The sequence below is a fragment of the Papio anubis genome, chromosome 17 (genome assembly GCF_008728515.1).
Source record: "Papio anubis isolate 15944 chromosome 17, Panubis1.0, whole genome shotgun sequence".
Taxonomy (NCBI): Eukaryota; Metazoa; Chordata; class Mammalia; order Primates; family Cercopithecidae; genus Papio; species Papio anubis.
The window spans coordinates 5,065,987-5,087,999 of record NC_044992.1 but is presented as its reverse complement, the minus strand read 5'-3'; the positions used below and the strand labels follow the sequence as shown (position 1 = coordinate 5,087,999).

Genomic DNA, 22,013 nt, shown 5'->3' with positions numbered 1-22,013 from the left:
ATCACAAAGGAAATTGGAAAATACTTTGAGAGGGATGAAAGCAAAATCACAACATGCCAAAATGTATTGGATGCAGCTAATGTAGTGCTTAAAGGGAAATTTATAGTTATAAATGCCTCTATTTAAAACAAAAAAAAAAAAGGAAAGATAGAGCCAGACATGATGGCCCATGCCTATAATCCCAAAGCTTTGGAAGGCCAAGGCAGGACGATTGCCTTAGGCCAGGAGTTTGAGACCAGCCTGGGCAACATACAGAGACCCTGTCTCTACAAAAACATAAAATAAAAAATTAGTTGAGAATGATGTGTGCCTGTTGTCATAACTACTTGGGAGGCTGAGACGGGAGGATCACTTGAGCCCAGGAATTCAACACTGCAGTGAGCTGCGATTATGCCACTGCACTTCAAGCTGGGCAACAGAGACAGATCTTATCTCTACAAAAGTTTTTTTAATTAATGAAAAAATGAAAAGATACCACTACACACTTATCAGAATGGCCAAAATCCAAAACACTGACAATACCAAATGCTGGTGAGGATGTGGAACAACAGGAACTCTCATTCATTGCTGGTGGGAATGTAAAATGAGACAGCCCCTTTGGAATACAGTCTAGCAGTTTTCTACAAAACAAAATATACTTTTACCATAGGATCCGGCAATCGCACTCCTTGATATTTACCAAAATGAGTTGAATACCTCTGTCCACACCAAAACCTGCACGCGAATGTTTATGGCAGCCTTGTTCATCATTGCTAAAACTTGGAAGCAAGCTGTCCTTCAGAGAGTGAATGGACTCATAAATTGTGGTACAAACAGACAGTGGACTATTATTCAATGCTAAAAAGAAATAAGCTATCAAGCTACAAAAAGATATGGAGAAACTTTAAATGCATGTTACTAAAAGAAGCCAATCTGAAAAGGCTACATGCTGTATGATTCCAACTGTATGACATTCTGGAAGAGGCAAAAACAAGGAGATAGTAAAAAGATTAGTGGTTTCCAGGGCTTGGGGGAAGGGAGGAATTAATAGAGCACAGAAGAGTTTTAGGGCAGTGAAACTATTCTATATATTATAATCGTGCATATGTATAATTTTACAGCAATCAAAATCCATAGAATGGACACCACCAAAAGTGAGCCCTAATGTAAACTATGGACTTCGGGTGATGATGTGTCCATGTCAGTCTACCAGTTGTAACAAATGTCACCACAATGTACTAGTGTGGTACAGCATGTCAATAGTGGGAAAGATTGTATGAGGGATGCGGGGACAGGGAGTATATGGGAACTCTCTGTACTTTTTGCTCAGTTTTACTGTGAACCTAAAACTACTCTAAAAAATAAAATCTATTGAAGAAGGAAGAGAAGAAGAAGTGGAGAAATCTTAAATCAGTAACCTAAACTTACACTTTAAGAATTTGTTTTCCTTGGGTCTTTCATGTTAGTAAAGAAATTTTTTAAAAAAGCAAACAAAACCAAAAGCAAGCAGGAGGAAAGAAATAATAAAGACTAGAGTAGAGATAAATGAAACAGAGAATAGAAAACAATACAGAAAACCAATGAAACTAAACGTTCGTTCTTTAAAAATACCAACAAAATTTGACACCTTTTAGCTAAACTAAAATTAAAAGTAAGAAGATTCAGATTACTAAAATCAGAAATAAAAGATGGGGTATCACAACTGAACTTCCAGAAATAAAAGGATTATAAGTGAAAATTATGAAATATTGTAAGCCAACAAATTAGATAACCCAGATGGAATGGGCCAACTTCCAGAAAGACACAAATACCTAAACTGACTTAAGAAGAAATACAAAATCTTAATAGACTTGTAACAAACACAGATATTGAATTAGTAAGTTAAAAACTTTCTGTGAAACAAAATCCAGGCCTAGATGGCTTTACTGGTGAATTCTACCAAATATTTAAGGAAGAATTAACACTTATCTTTTCAAACTCTTCCAAAAATAGCAGAAAAGAGAACACATGCCAATTTGTTCTATGAGACCAATATTACCCTGATACCAAAATTAGACTAAGATAACCAGAAGCATCACAAGAGAAAAAAAATCTACAAGCCAACATCCTTTATGGATATATATGCAAAATTACATAACAAAATACTGGCAATATATAAAAAGGATTGTAGACCGCGACCAAATGGGATTTATCCCAAGAATACAAATTGAGTTTAACCTAAGAAAATTGATCAATGTAATGCAAGATGTTAATAGAACAAAGAACACAAACCAATGGTTATCTCAAAGACCAAAAAAAAGCATCTGACAAAATCCAACACCTTTTCATATTGAAAACACTCAGCAAACTAGAAATAAAAGGGAACTTTATCAACCTGATAAAGTTGTTACCAGTGAAAAACCCACAGCTAACATTGTACTTAATGGTGGATGACTGAGTGCTTTCTCCCTAAGATTAGGAATAAGACAAAGATGTCTGTTCTTGCCATTTCTATTCAACATTGTACTCAAGGTTCCATCCAGAGCAATTAAGCAAGAAAATGAAATTAACGGCTTCCAGATTGAAAAGAAAGTAAACTATTATTTGCAGGTGACATGACGTTGTATGTAGAAAATCCTAAGAACTCTACAAATATTCAAATTAGGGCCAGGTGTGGTGGCTCATGCCCTGTAATCTCAGCACTTTGGGAGGCTGAGGTGGGTGGATCGCTTGAGTTCCGGAGTTCAAGACCAGCCTGGGTAACGTGGCAAAACCCTGTCTCTACCAAAACTACAAAAAATTAGCCGGGCGTGGTGGCACACTCTTATAGTCCCAGCTACTCAGGAGGCTGAGGTAGGAAAATTGCTTCAGCCTGGTAGGCAGAGGTAGCAATGAGCTGAGATTGTGCCACTGCACTCCAACCCGGGTGACGAAGGGAGACCCTGTTGAAAAAGAAAGAAAAAAAACCCTACAATTTCAGCAAGGTTTCAGGAAACAAGATCAATATACAAAAATTCATTGTACTGCTATACACTAGCAGTGAATAATCCAAAAATTAAATTAGGAAAACAATAAATTTAACAAAAGAAAGCTTGTACACAGGGAACTATAAAAAATGGTTGAAAGAAATCATATAAGACCTAAACAAATGAAAAGATGTCCCGTGTTCATAGATCAGAAGACTTGATATTATTAAAATGACAATACCCTCCAAATTGATCTACAGATTCAACACAATCCCTGTCAGAATCCCAGCTGCCATTTTTGCAGAAATGGACAAGCTGATTCTAAAATTCACAGGCAAAAATAAGATTGCATGTCAAGCCTGGGGAACACCCCCACCCCAGTATTTAATGGCCAAAGAAGAGCCAACAAACAAGCCTGAGAAGGAGGGGCCACATAGATGAAAGGGACACCAGGAAAGAGAGGTGACATGGAACCCAACAGAGCAGAGAGTCTCAAGGAGGTCAGCAGGGGCTACTGCTGCTGGGAGGTCAAGTAAGATAAGTACTGAAATTTGTCCATAGGATTAGTGATAGGAAAGTCATGAATAACCTCAGCAGAAGTAGCTTACATGGCATGAAGAGGCCAGAATGCAGACTGGAGTGGATTAAAGAGGGAGAAAGAGGTTAAAAAATGAGACCACAAATACACTTTTTTCAAAGACTTTGATACTGAAAAGGAGGAAAGCACTAAAGCAGAGGGGATGGTGGGCTGAGTAAATGTATGTGTCTGTCCATCTGCTTACTTGCATTTAAGGAGGAAAAGATCTCAGTTTGAGAATCAGTGGAGGAGGTGTGATAAGAGACACAAGAAGGAGAAGGAATCATTGATGACTCTCTCTCTTCAGAGGGAGGAGGGAGGAGAAAGATTGGCCTTGGAAGAGGGAGGAAATGTCTCCTTTACTGTAACAGGAGGGGAGATGAGGACAGGGAAGAGAGAAGTAGGAACATAGGTTTCACTCTGAGAAGCTGAGAGGTTCCCATCTGATGGCTTCATTTTTGTCTGAGAAATAGGAATTCAGTTGTCTGCTAGGAGTGAGTGTGAGGGTTGAGGTGCTGGATGTTTGGAAAAGGCAAGATCTTCAAATGGCCATAATAGAGTGTGAGATCTCTGCCTGTCAGGCATTTCTGTGGCCCATGTGAGGGTCATGGTCATGATTCCAGATGGCAGCCACATTCCCTGTTGCACAGGTGGGAGTTGGGGTGGAGAGTGGGAAGATAGCAGAATTCAGGGTTAGCCAGAGGAATGTGATGGAAGGTCAGAGGATAAGAAATTCAGGGATACTGCCAATGAAGGATCATGGAATCTAAGCTACATTCTAAGGAAATTGAAGAAAAGAAAGTGATAAGAGATTGAGAGAAGGGAGATTGCAAAAAAGGAAAGCAATCAAGAGATTGCTCATTGAAAAGGAGTTACAGTGGGAGAAGTTGAGCAAGCAGAGTAAGGAGGCAAGCCCAGCCTCGTGCTGTGACTTTCTGTATCCATGAGGCTGCTCTACCTACTCCTAAGACCTATCCAAGGAGAACCACCAGAGTCCAGTAACAATGCTTTTGAGTAGGACTAAGGAATCCTGGTGATTTCTTCACACCCCAGTAGGAAGACACTAATCTTCAATGTACTCTTTTTACATTGGCATAGAATTTCACTCTCTCAAACCCAAACACCTCCATATCCATTAATTCCTTGGGCCTTCCAAAAAACACCCTGCAAAAATGGCAGAGCAGGTACAATTATTTCCATTTTCCATATATAAAGAACGGACTGGGGAAGGACATTCCCTGGAGCCAGATACACACAGTTCAAATCTTGCCTCTAAAAGTTACACATTGAAAACTATGGGTAGGTTTCTTTAGCAAGTTTCAGTTTACTCATTAACATGGATTTACCATGTCTATTGCACAAGGTGGCTACAAAGTCAAAGGAGATCATGTGTGCTGTGTACTTATGGTCATGTATGCTGTGTACTTAGGATCGTGTATACTATGTACTTAGGGTCATGTGTGCTCTATACTTAGGGTCATATATGCTATGTACTTAGGGTCATGTATGCTAGGTACTTAGGATCACATATGCTGTGTACTTAGGACATATATGCTATATACTTAGGGTCACGTATGCTATGTACTTAGGATCACGTATGCTATGTACTTAGGGTCACGTATGCTATGTACTTAGGATCACGTATGCTATGTACTTAGGGTCATGTATGCTATGTACTTAGGGTCATGTATGCTAGGTACTTAGGGTCATGTATGCTATGTACTTAGGACATGTATGCTATGTACTTAGGGTCACGTATGCTAGGTACTTAGGATCACGTATGCTATGTGCTTAGGGTCACGTATGCTATGTGCTTAGGGTCACGTATGCTATGTGCTTAGGATCACGTATGCTATGTGCTTAGGGTCACGTATGCTATGTACTTAGGGTCACGTATGCTATGTACTTAGGGTCACGTATGCTAGGTACTTAGGATCACGTATGCTCTGTGCTTAGGGTCACGTATGCTCTGTGCTTAGGGTCACGTATGCTCTGTGCTTAAGTCAGCATTATGCTCTGTGCTTAGAGATCCGTATGCTGTGTGCTTAGGATCCGCGTATGCTATGTGCTTAAGTCCGCGTATACTTCTTAGGGTCACGTATGCTGTATGCTTGGTCCGCGTATGCTAGGTACTTAGGGGTCGGCATTAATGCCGCTGTATGTAGGACATGCTTAATGCTGCATGTACTTAGGGTCGCGATATGCTATGTACTTAGAAGTCCCGCGTTAATGCTGGGTACTTAGGATCCGCGTATGCTGTAATACTTAGGGTCACGTATGCTAGGTACTTAGGGTCACGTATGCTAGGTACTTAGGACATGTATGCTAGGTACTTAGGGTCACGTATGCTATGTACTTAGGGTCACGTATGCTATGTACTTAGGATCATGTATGCTATGTACTTAGGGTCACGTATGCTATGTACTTAGTGACATGTATGCTATGTACTTAGAGGCTCAGTGATATGCTATGTACTTTCCAGAGTCATGTATGCTATGTACTTAGGGTCACGTATGCTAGGTACTTAGGACTCACGTGAGTGCTATGTACTTAGGATCAACACCTGCCTCCTCTGTATGAGGTAAGCCGGGGCCTGAATAATTCTGGCTCACTGGGGGTAGCACCATAAAAAGAAAGAAAAGTGGCCTAAGATTACAAAATCTGGATCAGGCAGATGTGACTATTTCCCACAGTAAAAACGTCTCCACACGGAAGAACGCACAGGCTTACACACGCTTGGATGCCGGACTACCCAAGACCCACAAGCAAAGCCCTAACTAATGATTGTATTTCTATGTTTTTATTTACCCACATCTCCCCATTTCCTCCCCCTCCTCACCCCTGGTAACCACCATTTATTCTTCCTTTGTATGTATTTTACTTTTTTAACATTTCACCCGCAAGTGAGACCATGTAGTGTTTTTCTTTCTATGTCTGGCTTATTTCACTTTTGGATTTATCTTGAAATACCTTGAGTAAGCTGGTGTCAGGTATTCTGGGGTTTTTTCACTAATGGCATGTAAAATTGAGCACATTACACAGACAAAGGAGAAATTGGTGGGAGTGGGGTTGGAGAGCTCAAAAAGGGAATGCTGGAAAGAGCAAGGTCAGGGGAGAGACCAGACAGAGGGTGTGGAATCAGACACGTGAGGGTGGACCCTTGGCCTCCTCTGGGACAGAAGAGAAAGGACTATGTGATGACACAGGCAGCTGAGGACGGAGAGGCGGAGGGACATTGAGGGTTTCGGTTTCCACAGCAGCAGCATCCTTTAAGCACTAACCTTCTGCCAGGGGCTTCCCTAAGAACGTGGCATACATGATCTCCTTGGATCTTTGCAGCCAGCTGGTACAATAGAAATGGCAGATCCATGATATTGATGAGTGAACTGAAACTTGATAAAGACATCTGCCATGGTCTTCAACTTGTAACTGACAGAGGCAAGATTTGAACCCGTGTCTCTCTCTAGCCCCAAAGCCTGTGCCCTTCACCTGCCCACTGGGGTCACTACTGCCCAGAGTCAGATGGCCTCAGCCTCCTCACAGAGGTCCAATACCAAGTGTCTTCACTGGGGCTTGGGAATGGGTAGGACTGGAGGAGGGAAGTCCACACAGCACAGCTTGTAATGGTAAGTTGTTCAAAAATGAAGAAAGCCCCAAGAGAGATGCATTTGTTTATGCTGAGATGAGTCCTTGGGGCAGGAACATGCCCAGTGAAAATGAGCTTGTCAACAAGCAGGAAATCAGATAAGCCAGGTAGGTAAAACTAACCACCCAGGGAGAGAGTGAGCTGGCAGGAGACAGCCATCTGGGAAGTAGGCCCTCAGCTGTGAGATGCCAGCCACAGGCGGTGAGCACAGAGCCACATCTGCCAGCTGTGTCTGGACTTTCTTGGGCCACACTCTGCAGCTCAGGGTTGGGAGCAGAGAAGGAAGACAGCGATTGTCCAAGGAGACATTACCAAGGGCCTGGTGCACTCTAAAATGCCAAGTGCTCTACAGTGCTACATACTGAGTCATGTCGTGTGTGTCTGTATGTGTGTGTATGTGTGTGTCTGTATATGTCTGTGTGTGTGTGTCTGTGTGTGTGTGTGTCTGTGATGTGTGTGTCCTGATGTGTGTGTCTGTGTGTGTGTGTCTGTGTCTGTGTGTGTGTGTGTGTCTGCGTGTGTGCCTGTGTCTCGCATTATTGCCCTCTGTGTGTCATCTGTGTGTGTCTGTATTATTACCTGTGTGTGTCTGTGCGTCTGTGTGTGTCTGTGTCTGTGTGTGTGTGTGTGCCTGTGTGTGCCTGTGTGTGTCTGTGTGTGTGTCTGTGTGTCTGTGTGCCTGTGTGCCTGTGTGTGCCTGTGTGTGTCTATGTGTGTGTGCGTGTGTGTGTCTGTGTCTGTGTGTCTACGTGTGTCTGTGTCTGTGTGTCTGCGTGTCTGTGTGTGCCTCTGTGTGTCTGTGCGTCTGTGTGTGTCTGTGTGTGTCTGTGTGTGCCTGTGCGTCTGTGTGTGTCTGTGTGTGTCTGTGTGTGTATGCCTGTGTACCAGTGTGTGTGCCTGTGTGTGTGCCTGTGTGTGTGCCTGTGTGTGTCTGTGTGTGTGCCTGTGTCTGCATGTGCCTGTGTGTGTCTGTGTGTGTGTCTGTGTGTGTGTCTGTGTGTGTCTGTATCTGTGTGTGTGTCTGTGTGTGTCTGTGTGTAAGAGAGACAGGGGGAATTGGGGTTTCGCTCCGTCACCCAAGCTGGAGTGCAGTGGTGTGATCATGACTCAGTGCAGCCTCAAACTCCTGGACACAAGCCATCCTCCTGCCTTGGCCTCCAAAAGTGCTGGGATTACAGGCGGGAGTCACCGCACCTTGCCAGGATGTGTGTTTAATACAGCTGACCTTGGATTCCTGGTTGGATAGGAAAGTCCAGAAGGAAGTCAGAGAAAAACAAAGGGGAAAAGTAGGTCTTGTGAGAGCAAGGAGAGACAGGGATTTTGGAGGGGATGTCCCAGGGGCTCCTGAAACTCAGCATATTCTTACCTAGACTCTCCTCCCTAACTAAAAACAAACTGCTCCTCCTCTCAGAACCAACTGCATCATTTTCAGGACCCAGTACAAAATGAAAATGCAGTGTTCTAGCTCAAAAGTCAGGACGAAAGTACTGTTAAAGGTACTAAGATACAGAGCTTTTTCTTTCTTCCATAGTTTCTCTCTCAACCTATTCCAGTGTCTTTTATTTGCTATTTAACGATGCATTCCCTTGGGCACTGGGACACTAGCAGTGATTATCCAGACCCTCAAAGGTGCCTGGAAGCCTCCCCACAGCTGAGCATGTGCACATGGCCCACCAGATGCAGGCTGCCTCTCCCACAAGTCACCAGACCCAGGCACCATGGCCCAGAGTGGGTAAAATGTCAAGCCAGACATCTGTCCTTCCCATGGGCCACCACCCCAGCCTAAAGCAGATGGGAGGCCCTCCAGGGCATTGCCAGGATGCATTAGCTGTCCGGATCAGTGGTGGGGGAGACTGGCCCCCACCAAATCACCAAATGTGCCATGATGCTGCCAGCCTACATCGAGAAAGGCTGCCACCTGCCCTACCCCAGGATGCCCCACCTCAACCTACCCATGCCTGATCCAAGCCACCACCAGAGATAAAGGGTGGCAGTAATCACTGGGCTGAGGGGCAGGTTGAGTGGGGGTCCTACAACACTCAAATGCAGGATGGCCAAGAACTGTTTCACCCTGAGCAAAGGAGGGAGGTGGCAGGAGGTGGCATCACCTATGAGCTGAGGCCCCATGGTCCCATCAGACTTCACCTACGAGACACAAATTTAAGGACAAAATTGGCCTTAAGAAATTTTGATGGCCACCACAGAGCATTAACCCCGTAATCTAGAAGGGTCCTCCTCACACCCCTGTTAGTTCCGGGTCCTTCTGAGCACAGGGCCCTGTGCAACCACCCTGGTCGTACACCGATGAAACTGACACTGTTCTCACATCTACCTTCTCAGTAAGTGACAGCAGCTTCTACTCTGAATCCAACCTAGAGGCCTCCCTGGACTCCACTGAGTGCCACAGGGTCTACTCGAGGCGTCTCCCGAAGTTGCTGCTCTGACCCCATTGCTCATCCTCCCTGCCCTTGCCTCCCACCTTTCCCCACCCAGCCACCTCCACTCCCTCAGGGATCTTGCTTTTTTTTTTTTTTTTGAGACAGAGTCCCGCTCTGTTACCCAGGCTGGAGTGCGGTGGCACGATCTCAGCTCACTACAGCCTCCCTCAGGGATTGTTCTAAAGCAATGTAGAGACCAGGTCACTGCTGTCCTCAAGAACTTTCATGGGCTCATCACTGCCACAGGAAAATAGGTCTTTTATAATGACTTCTGAGACCTACCACTGTCTTGATATTTTCCAGCTTTACCCTCAAACTTTCTCTCTACCTGAGTAGCCTTTATGCCAACATCACTATATGAACCGCCTGCTGTGAATTCACATCTGCCCTACCAGCCACACGTGCCCCTGCCTCCACCCTCACCTCAGTGAACCCCTCATTTAAGGCTCACCTTTTCCTCCCTGCCTTGGCAATCACTCATTCCTCTGCATTCAGCTGTACCTGACATGCCCCTCTTTTGATGCTATTTCATTCATTTATTTACTACATACTTACTAAGCACCTACTGTACGCTAGACCCTTCTCTGGGCACTGGGATATGACTAGTAATGAAAACGGGGCTGGGCACGGTGGCTCATGCCTGTAATCCTAACACTTCGGGAGGCTGAGGTGGGTGGATCACCTGAGATCAGGAGTTCAAGACCAGCCTGGCCAACATGGTGAAACCCTGTCTCTATTAAAAATACAAAAATTAGCCAGGCGTGGTGGCTGGCACCTGTAGTCCCAGCTACTCAGGAGGCTGAGGCAGGAGAATCTCTTGAACCCAGGGAATGGAGGTTGCAGTGAGCCGAGATCATACCACTGCACTCCAGCCTGGGTGACAGAGCAAGACTGCATCTCACACGAAGGAAGGGAGGGAGGGAGGGAGGGAGGGAGGGAAAGAGAAAGAGAGGAAGAGAGCGAGGGAGGAAGGTAAGGAGGGAGGGAAGGAAGGAGAGAAAAAAGAAAGAGAAAGGAAGGAAGGGAGAGAAAGGAAAGAAGGAAGGGAGAGAGAGAAAGGAAGGAAGGAGAGAGAAACAGGAAGAGAAGAAGGAAGGAAGGAAGAAGAGAGAAACAGGAAGAGAGGAAGGAAGGAGAGAGAAACAGGAAGAGAGGAAGGAAGGGAGGGAGGGAGGGAGAGAGGGAAAGGAGGGAAATGGGCAAAATTCCTTCCTCCAGGAGCTCACATTCTAGTTGGGAGGGAGGACAAGAAGCCAAATAAGTAAGTAAAATATATTGTGAGTGACATGAGCTGTAGAGAAAAGTAAAGCAGAAAGGAGCAGGGAGTCTGGGGGTAGGTGTTCAATTTTAAGTGGAGAGATGAGGCAAGATGTCACCAAAGCGACTTCCTTCTGAGCAAAGACCTGATGCAAGTGGAGGAGCAAACCATGAGTTATCAGTGCCAGAAGATTGTTCCGGGCAGAAGCAGCAGCAGAAGCAGCAGATGCAGAGGACTTAGGTGGAACTGTGCCTGGGGTGTGGAAGGAATAGAGAGAAGGGCAGTGAGGATGGAGCTGAAAGAGATTAGAGGCGAGGGCTGGGCGCGGTGGCTCACGCCTGTAATCCCAGCACTTTGGGAGGCCGAGGCGGGTGAATCACGAGGTCAGGAGATCGAGACCATCCTGGCTAACACGGTGAAACCCCGTCTCTACTAAAAATACAAAAAATTAGCCAGGTGTTGTGGCGGGTGCCTGTAGTCCCAGCTACTCGGGAGGCTGAGGCAGGAGAATGGCGTGAACCCGGGAGGCGGAGCTTGCAGTGAGCCGAGATCGCACCACTGCACTCCAGCCTGGGTGACAGAGTGAGACTCCGTCTCAAAAAAAAAAAAAAAAAAAAAAAAAAAGGTGAGGACAGAGATTATGAGGATCCAAGTCCTCAGGGCCCTGTAGACCAGGAAACGGAGCTTGAATTGTACTCTGAGTAAGGTGGGGAAATTGGAGGGTTTTTAATCAAAAAGGATCGAAAAACTATGATGTGTTTCTATGTCTATCCCCAAGTACCCTGTGCATTTCTGGGGCCTGGGAGGGTTTTCTAAACCTCTGCCTGGCTCACAGGCCTGGCGCATAGTAGGTGATCAATGGGTGCGTATGGGTGTTTGTTGAATCAACAGGTGAGTAACCTCAAGACCGGGGGTGTGTGTCTTCCACAGGTTGGCCAGCTGTGGCCTCACAGCTGAGGACTGCAAGGACCTGGCCTCTGGGCTGAGAGTCAACCAGAACCTGACCCTGCTGGACCTGAGCTTCAATGTGCTCACGGATGCTGGAGCCAGACACCTTTGCCAGAGACTGAGTTGGCCGCGCTGCACGCTACAGCGACTGCAGTAATTGTTCTTGGTGGGCAGGGGGAGGTGGAGGGAACCACCTGCCACCATGAGGCAGGTGGAGGGAACCACCTGCCACCATGAGGCAGGTGGAGGGTAAGGGCAGAGAGAAGGTGAGACCTGCTTTGTGGGAGTGGGAGGAGCCTGCAGGATCTCAGCCAGGGAGTAGAGGCTCAGGAGGAAGCTCGTCCACCCTTGGACGGAGGGAGCAGGCCTCCAGGCTCCAAATACAGCAAGAGAAGCCAAGTTGAGTCAAGGGGCATGAATGCAAGGTGGGGACAGGGGGCAGAATTTGTGGCCATTTTCACAGACTGCCACAGGGGAGGATGATAATAGTGCCCACTGCATAGAGCTATGAGGATTGCAGCAATGTTTTTCTATCCCTCTCCTGTTCCCACCAGCTGTGATCTGCCCAGTAACAGGTCCTCTTACTTGGCATTCTGGGGTTCTGCCATGGAGAGCTGAAATCACTGGTGTCCACTGAATTCGATTTTCTATCTCATCCGAGGGGACAGAGCCATCCCCCCCTACCATGTAGAAACAAGTCCGGGCACAGTGGCTCACGCCTGTCATCCCAGCACTTTGGGAGGTCGAGGCAGGCGGATCACTTGAGGTCAGGAGTTCGAGACCAGCCTGGCCAACATGGTGAAACCTTGTCTCTACTAAAAATACAAAAAGTAGCCAGGCGTGATGGTGGGAACCTGTAATCCCAGGTACTCAGGGAGCCTGAGGCAGGAGAATCACTTGAACACAGAAGGTGGGCATTGCAGTGAGCTGAAATCACATCATTACACTCCAGCCTGGGCGACAGAGCGAGACTTCTTCTCAAAAAAGAAAAGAAAAAAGAAACAAGAGTGAATAGTTCCCTCTCCTGGTCCTGCTGGGCCTCCTCCCTCCATGTACAAAGTTACACATACCCCTCTGTGCACCCGCTCAGGGAGCTGCCTTCCGAGTCTTCTTTTGTTTCTGCCCAAGCCCTGAAAGATCCTTGTTTACACCTTGCGAGATCCTTGTTCACACATCACACGTCCCTTCCTTCCTCCCAAGGCCAAACCTCTCCCTTTCCCAGGGCCACTGCCTGCTTCCCCACTCAGTAACCCTGATCAGAGTTGATGAGAAGGGGAGACAACGCGGATCCCATCCTAACATCAGGGGTCAGTGATCCCTGGTCGGCTAGGAACTGGGTAACACTTGTAAGATTGAATCCTCGCTACATCTACAGAAGACAAGATTGGGTCTCGGAGAGGTTCATTTTTTTCCCAAGGCCACATAGCCAGGAAGTAGCTGCACCAGGATTTGAAGCCAGGTCTGACGTCAAAGCCTGGTTTTCCGTTTTCCCAGTCCCCTGTCTTAGCAAAGGCCCTGTAACGCTTTGTGACATTTACAAGCTTGGACTGCAGCTGGGTCTCAGCAGACCCAGCTGGGGCAGCCAACAGTTCTAGAAGCAGGGCTGAGACCCCAAGAGCAAAGGATCCCCACACAGGGGATCCCCCAGAGAGAGCCCACATATATACAACATACAGCAGATACATAGCCCTTTTCTGGCATAAATGCTAGCACAGCACAAACTCTGCCCTGCACTTTGCTTTATCGGTTAAAATATATGCTGGAGACGGTCCCACATCAGTACATACAAAGTCACATCGTTCTTTTTAATCACAGCGTGGAATTTCACTACACGGACGTGCCATCATTTTTGTCCACCACCTGTTATGAGCAGCCAGCTTGTCTCCAGTGTTCGCTGTAAACAGTGCAGCAGTTACCATCCCCCCGTGTGTCCTGAGACCCAGCATATTATCTGTAGCTCAACTTTCAAAAAATAGAACTGCTGGGAAAAGGGTATGTTGCTAATTTTGCCCTCTAAAAAGGCCCTCCTGGCCGGGTGCAGTGGCTCACACCTGTAACCCCAGCACTTCAGGAGGCCTGGGACACAGAGCGAGACCTCATCTCAAAAAAAACGAAAAAGGAAAGAGAAGACAGACCCAGGTGTACAAGGGGGACATTGACTAAGTTACTCATCAGTGTGGACAGAGTGAGGGGACAGGATCAGGTGAACCACACAGGATTGAGAAAGGGTGGGTGCTGGCATCCTGAGGGGTTCCGTGGCTGCAAGAGGAAAGTGAAAATCTCAGGTTAGTTTGTATCTTCTCTGCTTGTCACCCCAGACCCTCAAAAGGCCACAGATGCTAGGAAGGAAGATCAGACCCTAGTTACCCTGAAGAGCGAGCCCTCAGGACAATGACCTGGGCTGCTGTGTATCTTTCCTGCAGGCTGGTCAGCTGTGGCCTCACATCTGAGTGCTGCCTGGACCTGGCCTGTATGCTCAGCACCAGCCCCATCCTGATGGAGCTAGACCTGCAGCAGAACAACCTGGGCGACACTGGTGTGCGACTGCTGTGTGAGGGGCTGAGGCATCCTGCCTGCCAACTCACATGCCTGGGGTAAGGCCCTGGAGGTCCCTTCTGGGCAGAGGGCAGGGAAGAGGGTTGTGGGGGTGTCGGACAGGGGAAGGAAAAAGGACTGATAAATGCATAGTCAACCCAAGTTTCTTACCAGCTCTACCTCTTACACCATGTGACTTAGACAAGTCACCAAATTCTCTGGGACTCTGTTTCTTCATCTGTGGAATGGGAGTATCATACCCACCTCATGGATGGTAATGATTTAAAATGTGTATAAAAACAAGGCGGTAGCTCACGCCTGTAATCTCAGCACTCTGGGAGGTCGATGTGGGTGGATCACTTGAGGTCAGGAGTTCGAGGCCAGCCTGGCCAACATGTTGAAACCCCATCTCTACTAAAACTACAAAATTACCTGGGCATGGTGGTGTGCACCTGTAACCCCAGCTACTCAGGGGGCTGAGGCAGGAGAATCACTTGAACCCGGGAGGCAAAGGTTGCAGTGAGCAGAGATTGTGCCACTTCACTCCAGCCTGGGTGACAGAGCGAGACTCCATTTCAAAACAACAAAATAGAGGCCCCACTAATCAAGGGGTACATGTTTATCAAGATTAAATGGGCCACAGTGAGCCTCATCTCCAAGTGACCTGTTATCAGCCCCTGCCAAGTGCATCTCTGTAACGACTCACATTGCAAGAGCGAGAGAAGAACTTTATCTGGAAAGATAGCAGAAACAGCCTGCCCCTCCAGCCTTGCTCCTCCTCCTAGATGAGCCACTGATCCCTTCCCTGTGATTCCTGGCCCATGAACAGCAAGAACCCAGGCTCCCCTGGCCCCACAGCAGCCAGCCAAGAAACCCCGACCTGGATTCCACGGGGCCTGCAGCCCAGCTATGGGGGAGGCAGACTCATCCACCTGGATAATACTAGGCAGGCTGGAGAGCTGTGGCACTGCTCAGCACAGCATGCGGGTAGCAACGTGGCCCTGTCCTGGGACAGTGCACGCTCCAGACCCCAGTGTGTGGTGAGGAGCCCAGGATAGGTCCTCAGTTCTAGATGAAGCCTTCATACTCCCCCTCTTCTAACCTCATATGAGCTCCCTCATTTTCCTCCTGGACTGTAGATGCCCTTAATATTGAAACCCACCAAAGCATCCTATGTCAGCTGGCCCTGGGTGTTTAGCAGGGATGATGTGGTTAACAATGAGACCCAGGTTGGCTGGTCATGGTGGCTCAAGCCTGTAATCCCAACACTTTGGGAGGCCGAAGAGGGCCAATCACCTGAGGCCAGAAGTTCAAGACCAGCCTGGCCAACATGGTGAAATCACGTCTCTACGAAAAATACAAAAAGTAGCCAGGCATGGTGGTGCACGCCTGTAATCCCAGCTACTCAGGAGGCTGAGGCAGGAGAATTGCTTGAATCCAGGAGGTGGAGGTTGCAATGAACTGAGATTGCGCCACTGCACTCCAGCCTGGGCCACAGAGTGAGATTTCATCTCAAAAAGAAAAAGGAAAGAGAAAACAGTTAGACCCAGGTGTACAAGTGGGACATTGAGTAAGTTACTCATCAGTGTGGACAGAGCGAGGGAACAGGATCAGGTGAACCACACAGGATTGAGAAAGGGTGGGTGCCGGCATCCTGAGGGGTTCCGTGGCTGTAAGAGGAAAGTGAAAATCTCTCAGGTTACTGCAAGCCAGGAAAGTTTGTATCTTCTCTGCTTGTCATCCCAGACCCTCAAAAGGCTACAGATGCTAGGAAGGAAGATCAGACCCTAGTTACCCTGAAGAGCAAACCCTCAGGACAGTGACCTGGGCTGCTGTGTATCTTTCCTGCAGGCTGGTCAGCTGTGGCCTCACGTCTGGCTGCTGCCAGGACCTGGCCTCTGTGCTCAGCGCCAGCCCCTTCCTGATGGAGCTAGACCTGCAGCAGAACAACCTGGGCGACACTGGTGTGCGACTGCTGTGTGAGGGGCTCAGGCATCCTGCCTGCCAACTCACACGCCTGGGGTAAGGCCCTGGAGGTCCCTTCTGGGCAGAGGGCAGGGAAGAGGGATGTGGGGGTGTCGGACAGGGCATGGAAAAAGGAAGGACTGATAAATGCATAGTCAACCCAAGTTTCTTACCAGCTCTACAACTTACACCGTGTGACTCAGACAAGTCACCAAATTCTCTGGGACTCTGTTTCTTCATCTGTGGAATGGGAGTATCATACCCACCTCATGGATGGTAATGAAACAAAATGTGTATAAAAACAAGGACAGGCAGGGCATGGTGGCTCATGCCTGTAATCCCAGCACTTTGGGAGGCCAAGGCAGGTGGATCACTTGAGGTCAGGAGTTTGAGACCAGCCTGGCCAACATGGTGAAACCCCATCTCTACTAAAAATATAAAAATTAACCGGGCATGGTGGTGTGCACCTGTAACCCCCAGCTACTCCGGGGACTGAGGCAGGAGAATCACTTGAACCCGGGAGGCGGAGGTTGCAGTGAGCTTAGATCACAGCACTGCACTCTAGTCTGGGCAACAGAGTGAGACTCAGTCTCAAAATTTAATTAATTAATTAATCAACCAAATAAAAACAAGGACAGTGCTGGGAAGAGAGTCAGGCATGATCAAATGATAACTATGACTGAGGTTGCATGCTGTAAGGGACTCCCAGGTTCCCCTCACTCCAGGGCAGCACTTCATTCATTCATTTACTCATTCATTCATTCACTGAGTGCCTCCTACATGTAAGCACCAGGCCAGGCCCTGGGGTACAATAGTGAGCAAACAGACATGGGCCCTGCCCTCCTGAAGCTTCCACTCTAGTGGGGAGGAGATGGACATTGGTCACCTGTAAATGCACAAGTCTGTATTTATGAGCTCTGTGGAGTGCTAAGAAAGGAAAGTACAGGGTATAATGAGAATGTAATATTGAGGGAGGATGGGATTTGATCAAAATCCCATTCTCAGGGAAGGCCAGGGAGGACTTCCCTGAGAAAGCGACGTCAGGCTGAGGTCTGAAGGAGGAATAGGTAGCCAGGCCAAGTTTGGGAGAGTAGTCCAGGCCAAGGGATGATGTAGGGAAAGGCCTGGAACAAAGAGGCACTTGAACCCTGGAGAGCTGAAGGACCCTGAGCAGCCGGATTGGAGTGAGCCCCCAGCCCTCATTTCCCATCCCATAGGCCCCAGAGATTCTCACCCTTCCCCGAGGAGCCACCCCCACGCCATCTCTGGGCCACTTGCACTCCCCTCCACCTCCTGGGAGCAAGCCCACAGGTGGCTTCTGTCTTGACACTTACCTGTGGCTCCTGCCAGGGGCCCTGCCATGTGCTCAGGGAGCAGATGGGGGCTCCAAACCCCCACATCCAGAGCCTTCTCAGAGGGGGTCCAGGAAGCCTGGGCCTCGGGCCTTCCTCAGCCAGGCCTCCCAAACCTAAAGAAGTGGTCAAGGCAGAATAACGGAAATAAATAGTCTACATTTGGGTTCTCCTGTGGCTGACACTGGCCATTTACAACCATGGGAACTCCATCCGAGGGGGCAGCACCTTTGCACCCCAGTCTGCTGCTCCCCACTGAGATTTTTGGCTATCACTACCTCCCTTATGCCGCAGAGCCTCTCTCCAGAGCTTGGCCGTGGCAGGCAGATGTGGCTTCAGGCCCCAGCTCAACACTTACCCGTCAAACCTGGGCTGCTTCCGAGGGGGTTTACCCTCTGGAGTCCTGAGTAGGTGTCCACCTCCTTCCCTCCTGGAGCCAGGAGTTAGTTGAGAAGAAGAACCTTCTACTTCAAGGGCTGCGCTTCTCCCCAGGGGCAGAACAGGTGTAACAGCAGTAGGGGAACGCGTGCGGAGCCCTTCGCAGGAGGCAGGGTCTTTTCACCTCCTCCTCGTCTGGGCCTCAGAACAGGCAGGGCAGGATTGATTCCTCCTACATGACAGATAGAGGACAGAGACCCAGAGAAGACAATCAGCATCCCACATCTGGCGGAAACCCCAGGTCACAAGGCCTGGGAGGACGGCGGAACCAGGACTCTCTCTTCCCAGCAAAACCTCCGACCACTGGGAAGAGAATCCCAGGACCCAGGCCTGGGATTTTGAGGCCATGGGGAAATCCCTGGCAGCCAGCTACAAAGACAGCTTCTGCCAGTGACAGCCACCTCACCCAAGGCCACGTCTCCTTCCTGAGGGGGCCCACATCCGATGACGGGCCAGTGTTGCAGTAGAAAGGCCCAGCCCCTCAGCCCAACTCCTTTAAACAGCTCTAAAAGATCATCTCCCAGAGTCGGCTGAGGCCTCCATGGAGACTGCCTCACAGCCCACGTCTCCCCGATTCCCTCCCTGCCCTTGCCCTGGCATTGACCCAGGAACACACCCTAGTGAATCTCCTCACGGTACCCTCCTCCTCAGAGCCCGGCTCCCAGGGAACGCACCCTGTGGCCGCTCCTCCAGAAAGTGGGATTCTGGACCCTGGGGACCTGGGGACAACATGGGAGATCCCAGGAGGACCCGTCTCCCTTTGTGCTTTCAGGCTGGACCAGACGACTCTGAGCGATGAGATGAGGCAGGAGCTGAGGGCCCTGGAGCAGAAGAAGCCTCAGCTGCTCATCTTCAGCAGATGGTAAGGGGTGGCCCCAGAACTCCCTCTGGCTGATCCAGGCCCAGGGCTGAGCAGGAGACAGGGAAAGAGCCTTGGGGTGAGAGACCAACACAGCCAGGGAGAAACTGAGGAACTGCAGCAGCCAGAGCGAGGTGCGCTTGTCAGTGCAAATAGAATCAACCACCGCCCCCCTTCAACTCTTACGTTAGACAAACAAGGAGAGGAGAACATGAAAAAGTAAGTGAACTAAAAAATTAGCCAGGCGTGGTGGCGGGTGCCTGTGGTCCCAGCTACTCAGGAGGCTGAGGTATGAGAATCGCTTGAACCCGGGAGGTGGAGGCTGCAGTGAGCCGAGACCGCGCCACTGCACTCCAGTCTGGGCGACAGAGCAAGACTGCATCTAAAAAAAAAAAAGGAAAAAAAAAAAAAAAAAAAAGGCCGGGCATGGTGGTTCACACCTGTAATCCCAGCACTTTGGGAGGCCAAGGCAGGCGGATCACAAGGTCAGGAAATCAAGACCAGCCTGACCAACATGGTGAAACCCTGTCTCTACTAAAAATACAAAAATTAGCTGGGCGTGGTGGTGGGTGCCTGTAATCCCAGCTGCTCAGGAGGCTGAGGCAGGAGAATCACTTGAACTCGGGAGGCAGAGGTTGCAGTGAGCCGAGATCACACCACTGCAGTCCAACCTTGGTGACAGAACGAGACAACATCTCAAAAAGAAAAAAAAAAGAACAAGAAAAAGTCAGTGGGTGGGTGAGCCAGCAAATCCCCTGGACCCAGCACAGCATGATACCAAATGGCCTCTAGTCCAGCAATCCTTCCGTGAAAACCAGAGAAGGTTTGGAACAATGAAAGCAATGACCACAAGAGGGAGACAAAGACAGAGAGCCCGTGCCCTGGGAAAAAGACCACCCTCGCCATCACTGTCACCCACCGCCCTCACCACTACCACCACCACCACCACACACACCCCTGACTTGAGGGGCAAGCCCCGGGGCCAGGGAAGTCCATCTTCCCTTCCCCGAGGAATCCGCTGCAGCTCCCGCATTCTCCCAGGTGGGTGCCTTTCCACCTGACCATGAAGGACATCTGTCCCCAGGTTCCTGGCTGCAGTGGCTCCCCTGAAATGGAAGGAAAAGAGCTCCTAGGTTTAAGAGGAGTCATTCACTCATAGAACAAACATTCCCTGCAGACTCACTATGTGTCAGGCACTATTTTGGGATCTGAGGATGTAGCAGTGAACAAAAAAGATACGGCCCAGCCTCCAGGAGCTTAGTCCAGCAGGGAGACAGGCACGGGTGATCCCACAAGTGTCTGCGCAAATGCACCTGGGGTCAGTGCATGTACCAGTGGGCCTATTTGACCTGGTCAAGAGGAGCTGGGCTGAGCTCTGAAAGACAGGACAGGTTGGCTGGGCCTAGGAAGGGGTGGAGTCCAGGCAGAAGTAGAGGCTCTGAGAGAGAAGAGTTTAGCCCCCTGGAGGAATGGGAGGCCAGGCGTCAGGAGCAGCTACTCAAAGTGTGGTCCGTGGACCAGCAGCGTTGGCATCACCCTCACCGGGAGCTCGATAGAACTGCAAATTCTCAGGCCCCACTCCAGACCCACTGAACCAGAATCTCCGGGGTGGGGCCCAGGAATCTGTGTGGTATTTGAGACAGAGTCTCACTCTGTCATCCAGGCTGGAGTGCAATGGCATGATCTCGGCTCACTGCAACCTCTGCCTCCCAGGTTCAAGCCATTCTCCTGCCTCAGCCTCCAGAGTAGCTGGAACTACAGGTGCCCGCCACCACACCCAGCTAATTTTTGTATTTTTAGTAGAGACGGGTTTTCACCATGTTGGCCAGGCTGGTCTCAAGTTCCTGACCCTGTGATCTGCCCGCCTCAGCCTCCCAAAGTGCTGGGATTACAGGCGTGAGCCACCGCGTTTCAGCCACTACTGTTTCCAAGGATGCTGCAGTGGTGCGAGCCACGGAGGCCAGGGCCTGGGACTCGGGTGGAGGTCACGGAGCTGGAGAGAAGAGAATAGAAACAAGAGCTATTTGGGAGGTGCTGTCAAGGTGATCGGCTCTTAGGGTGGGCGCAGAGGGAGTTGGGATGACACCCCACTTCTAGCCTGGGTGCATGAGTGGATGGAGGCTGCTCAGAGACAGGGACCACAGAAGAACCACAGGATTTAGTTCAAATTCGGATGGAGTTTTTGTGTTTGTTTTGTTTTGCCTGAGACAGGGTCTGGATCTGTCACCCACACTGGAATGCAGTGGCACAATCTCAGCTCACTGCAACCTCTGTCTCCTGGGCTCAAGTGATCTTCCCACTTCAGCCTTCCAAGGAGCTGGGATACAGGTGCATGCCACCATGCCCAGCTAATTTTTGTATTTTTGGCAGAGATGAGGTGGGGAGGTCTCACTGTGTTACCCAGGCTGGTCTCGAGCTCCTGAGCTCAAGCTACCCACCCATCCCGGCCTCCCCAAGTGCTGGGATTACAGATGTGAGCCACTGCACCTGGCCCAAGGAGGAGTTGAATTTTTAGTGGGAATGTCATGTAGGCAGCCCTCGCTTCCTCCAGGATCTCAGGCAGAATGAACAATTCTTTGTCCAGGAAACCAACTGGGATGATCCCTGATGAGGGCCTGGGTACAGGAGAGACGAGTAATAGCACGTCCTCACTCAAGCGGCAGAGACTCGGATCAGGTAGTTTGAAGGGGCGAGGCTGGGGGCATCATGACAGGGGTTGGGGGAGGCCAGCTGTGGGAGGTCATTCCCTCCATCCCTCTGCCCCTGATGTGGGACGGGGCAGGTTTCCTACCTAGGTAGCTGCTACCCTGACAAGAGAGCGCCCACTCCTAGGAACTGGCTGGATTTCTGTTTCCCCCTCTCCTGCACCCACCGGTGTTCTCCAGAACGTCTACGGCATGTATCAAACCCTGAACCGGGGTCCAGCCTCCCATTCTTGACTGCCAAGGCCGGGGAATCACATCTCCATCTTGGCCCTGCCATCTTAAAAAAAAAAAAAAAAAAAAAAAAGGTCTCACTCTATTGCTCAGGCTAGAGTGCAGTGGCATGTTCACGGCTCACTGCAGCCTCAACC

At 49.3% G+C, this 22,013-nt stretch overlaps 1 protein-coding gene across 19 annotated transcripts in view; it reads left to right on the top strand.

Moving 5' to 3' along the window:
- The window catches only part of NLRP1 (NLR family pyrin domain containing 1), a 108,317-nt gene that overhangs the window by 54,580 nt on the left and 31,724 nt on the right, over nt 1-22,013 (top strand). For all 19 annotated transcript variants that reach the window (XR_004179320.1, XR_004179318.1, XR_004179319.1 and 16 more), the window contains 4 exons: nt 11,774-11,944; nt 16,178-16,348; nt 18,854-18,943; nt 21,525-21,616. Coding sequence is in view for 10 of the 19 variants with exons in the window: in XM_031657310.1 (XP_031513170.1) it covers nt 11,774-11,944; nt 16,178-16,348; nt 18,854-18,943; nt 21,525-21,616 (524 nt within the window). In the remaining 9 variants the exon portion in view is untranslated. The remainder of the gene's footprint in view (nt 1-11,773; nt 11,945-16,177; nt 16,349-18,853; nt 18,944-21,524; nt 21,617-22,013) is intronic.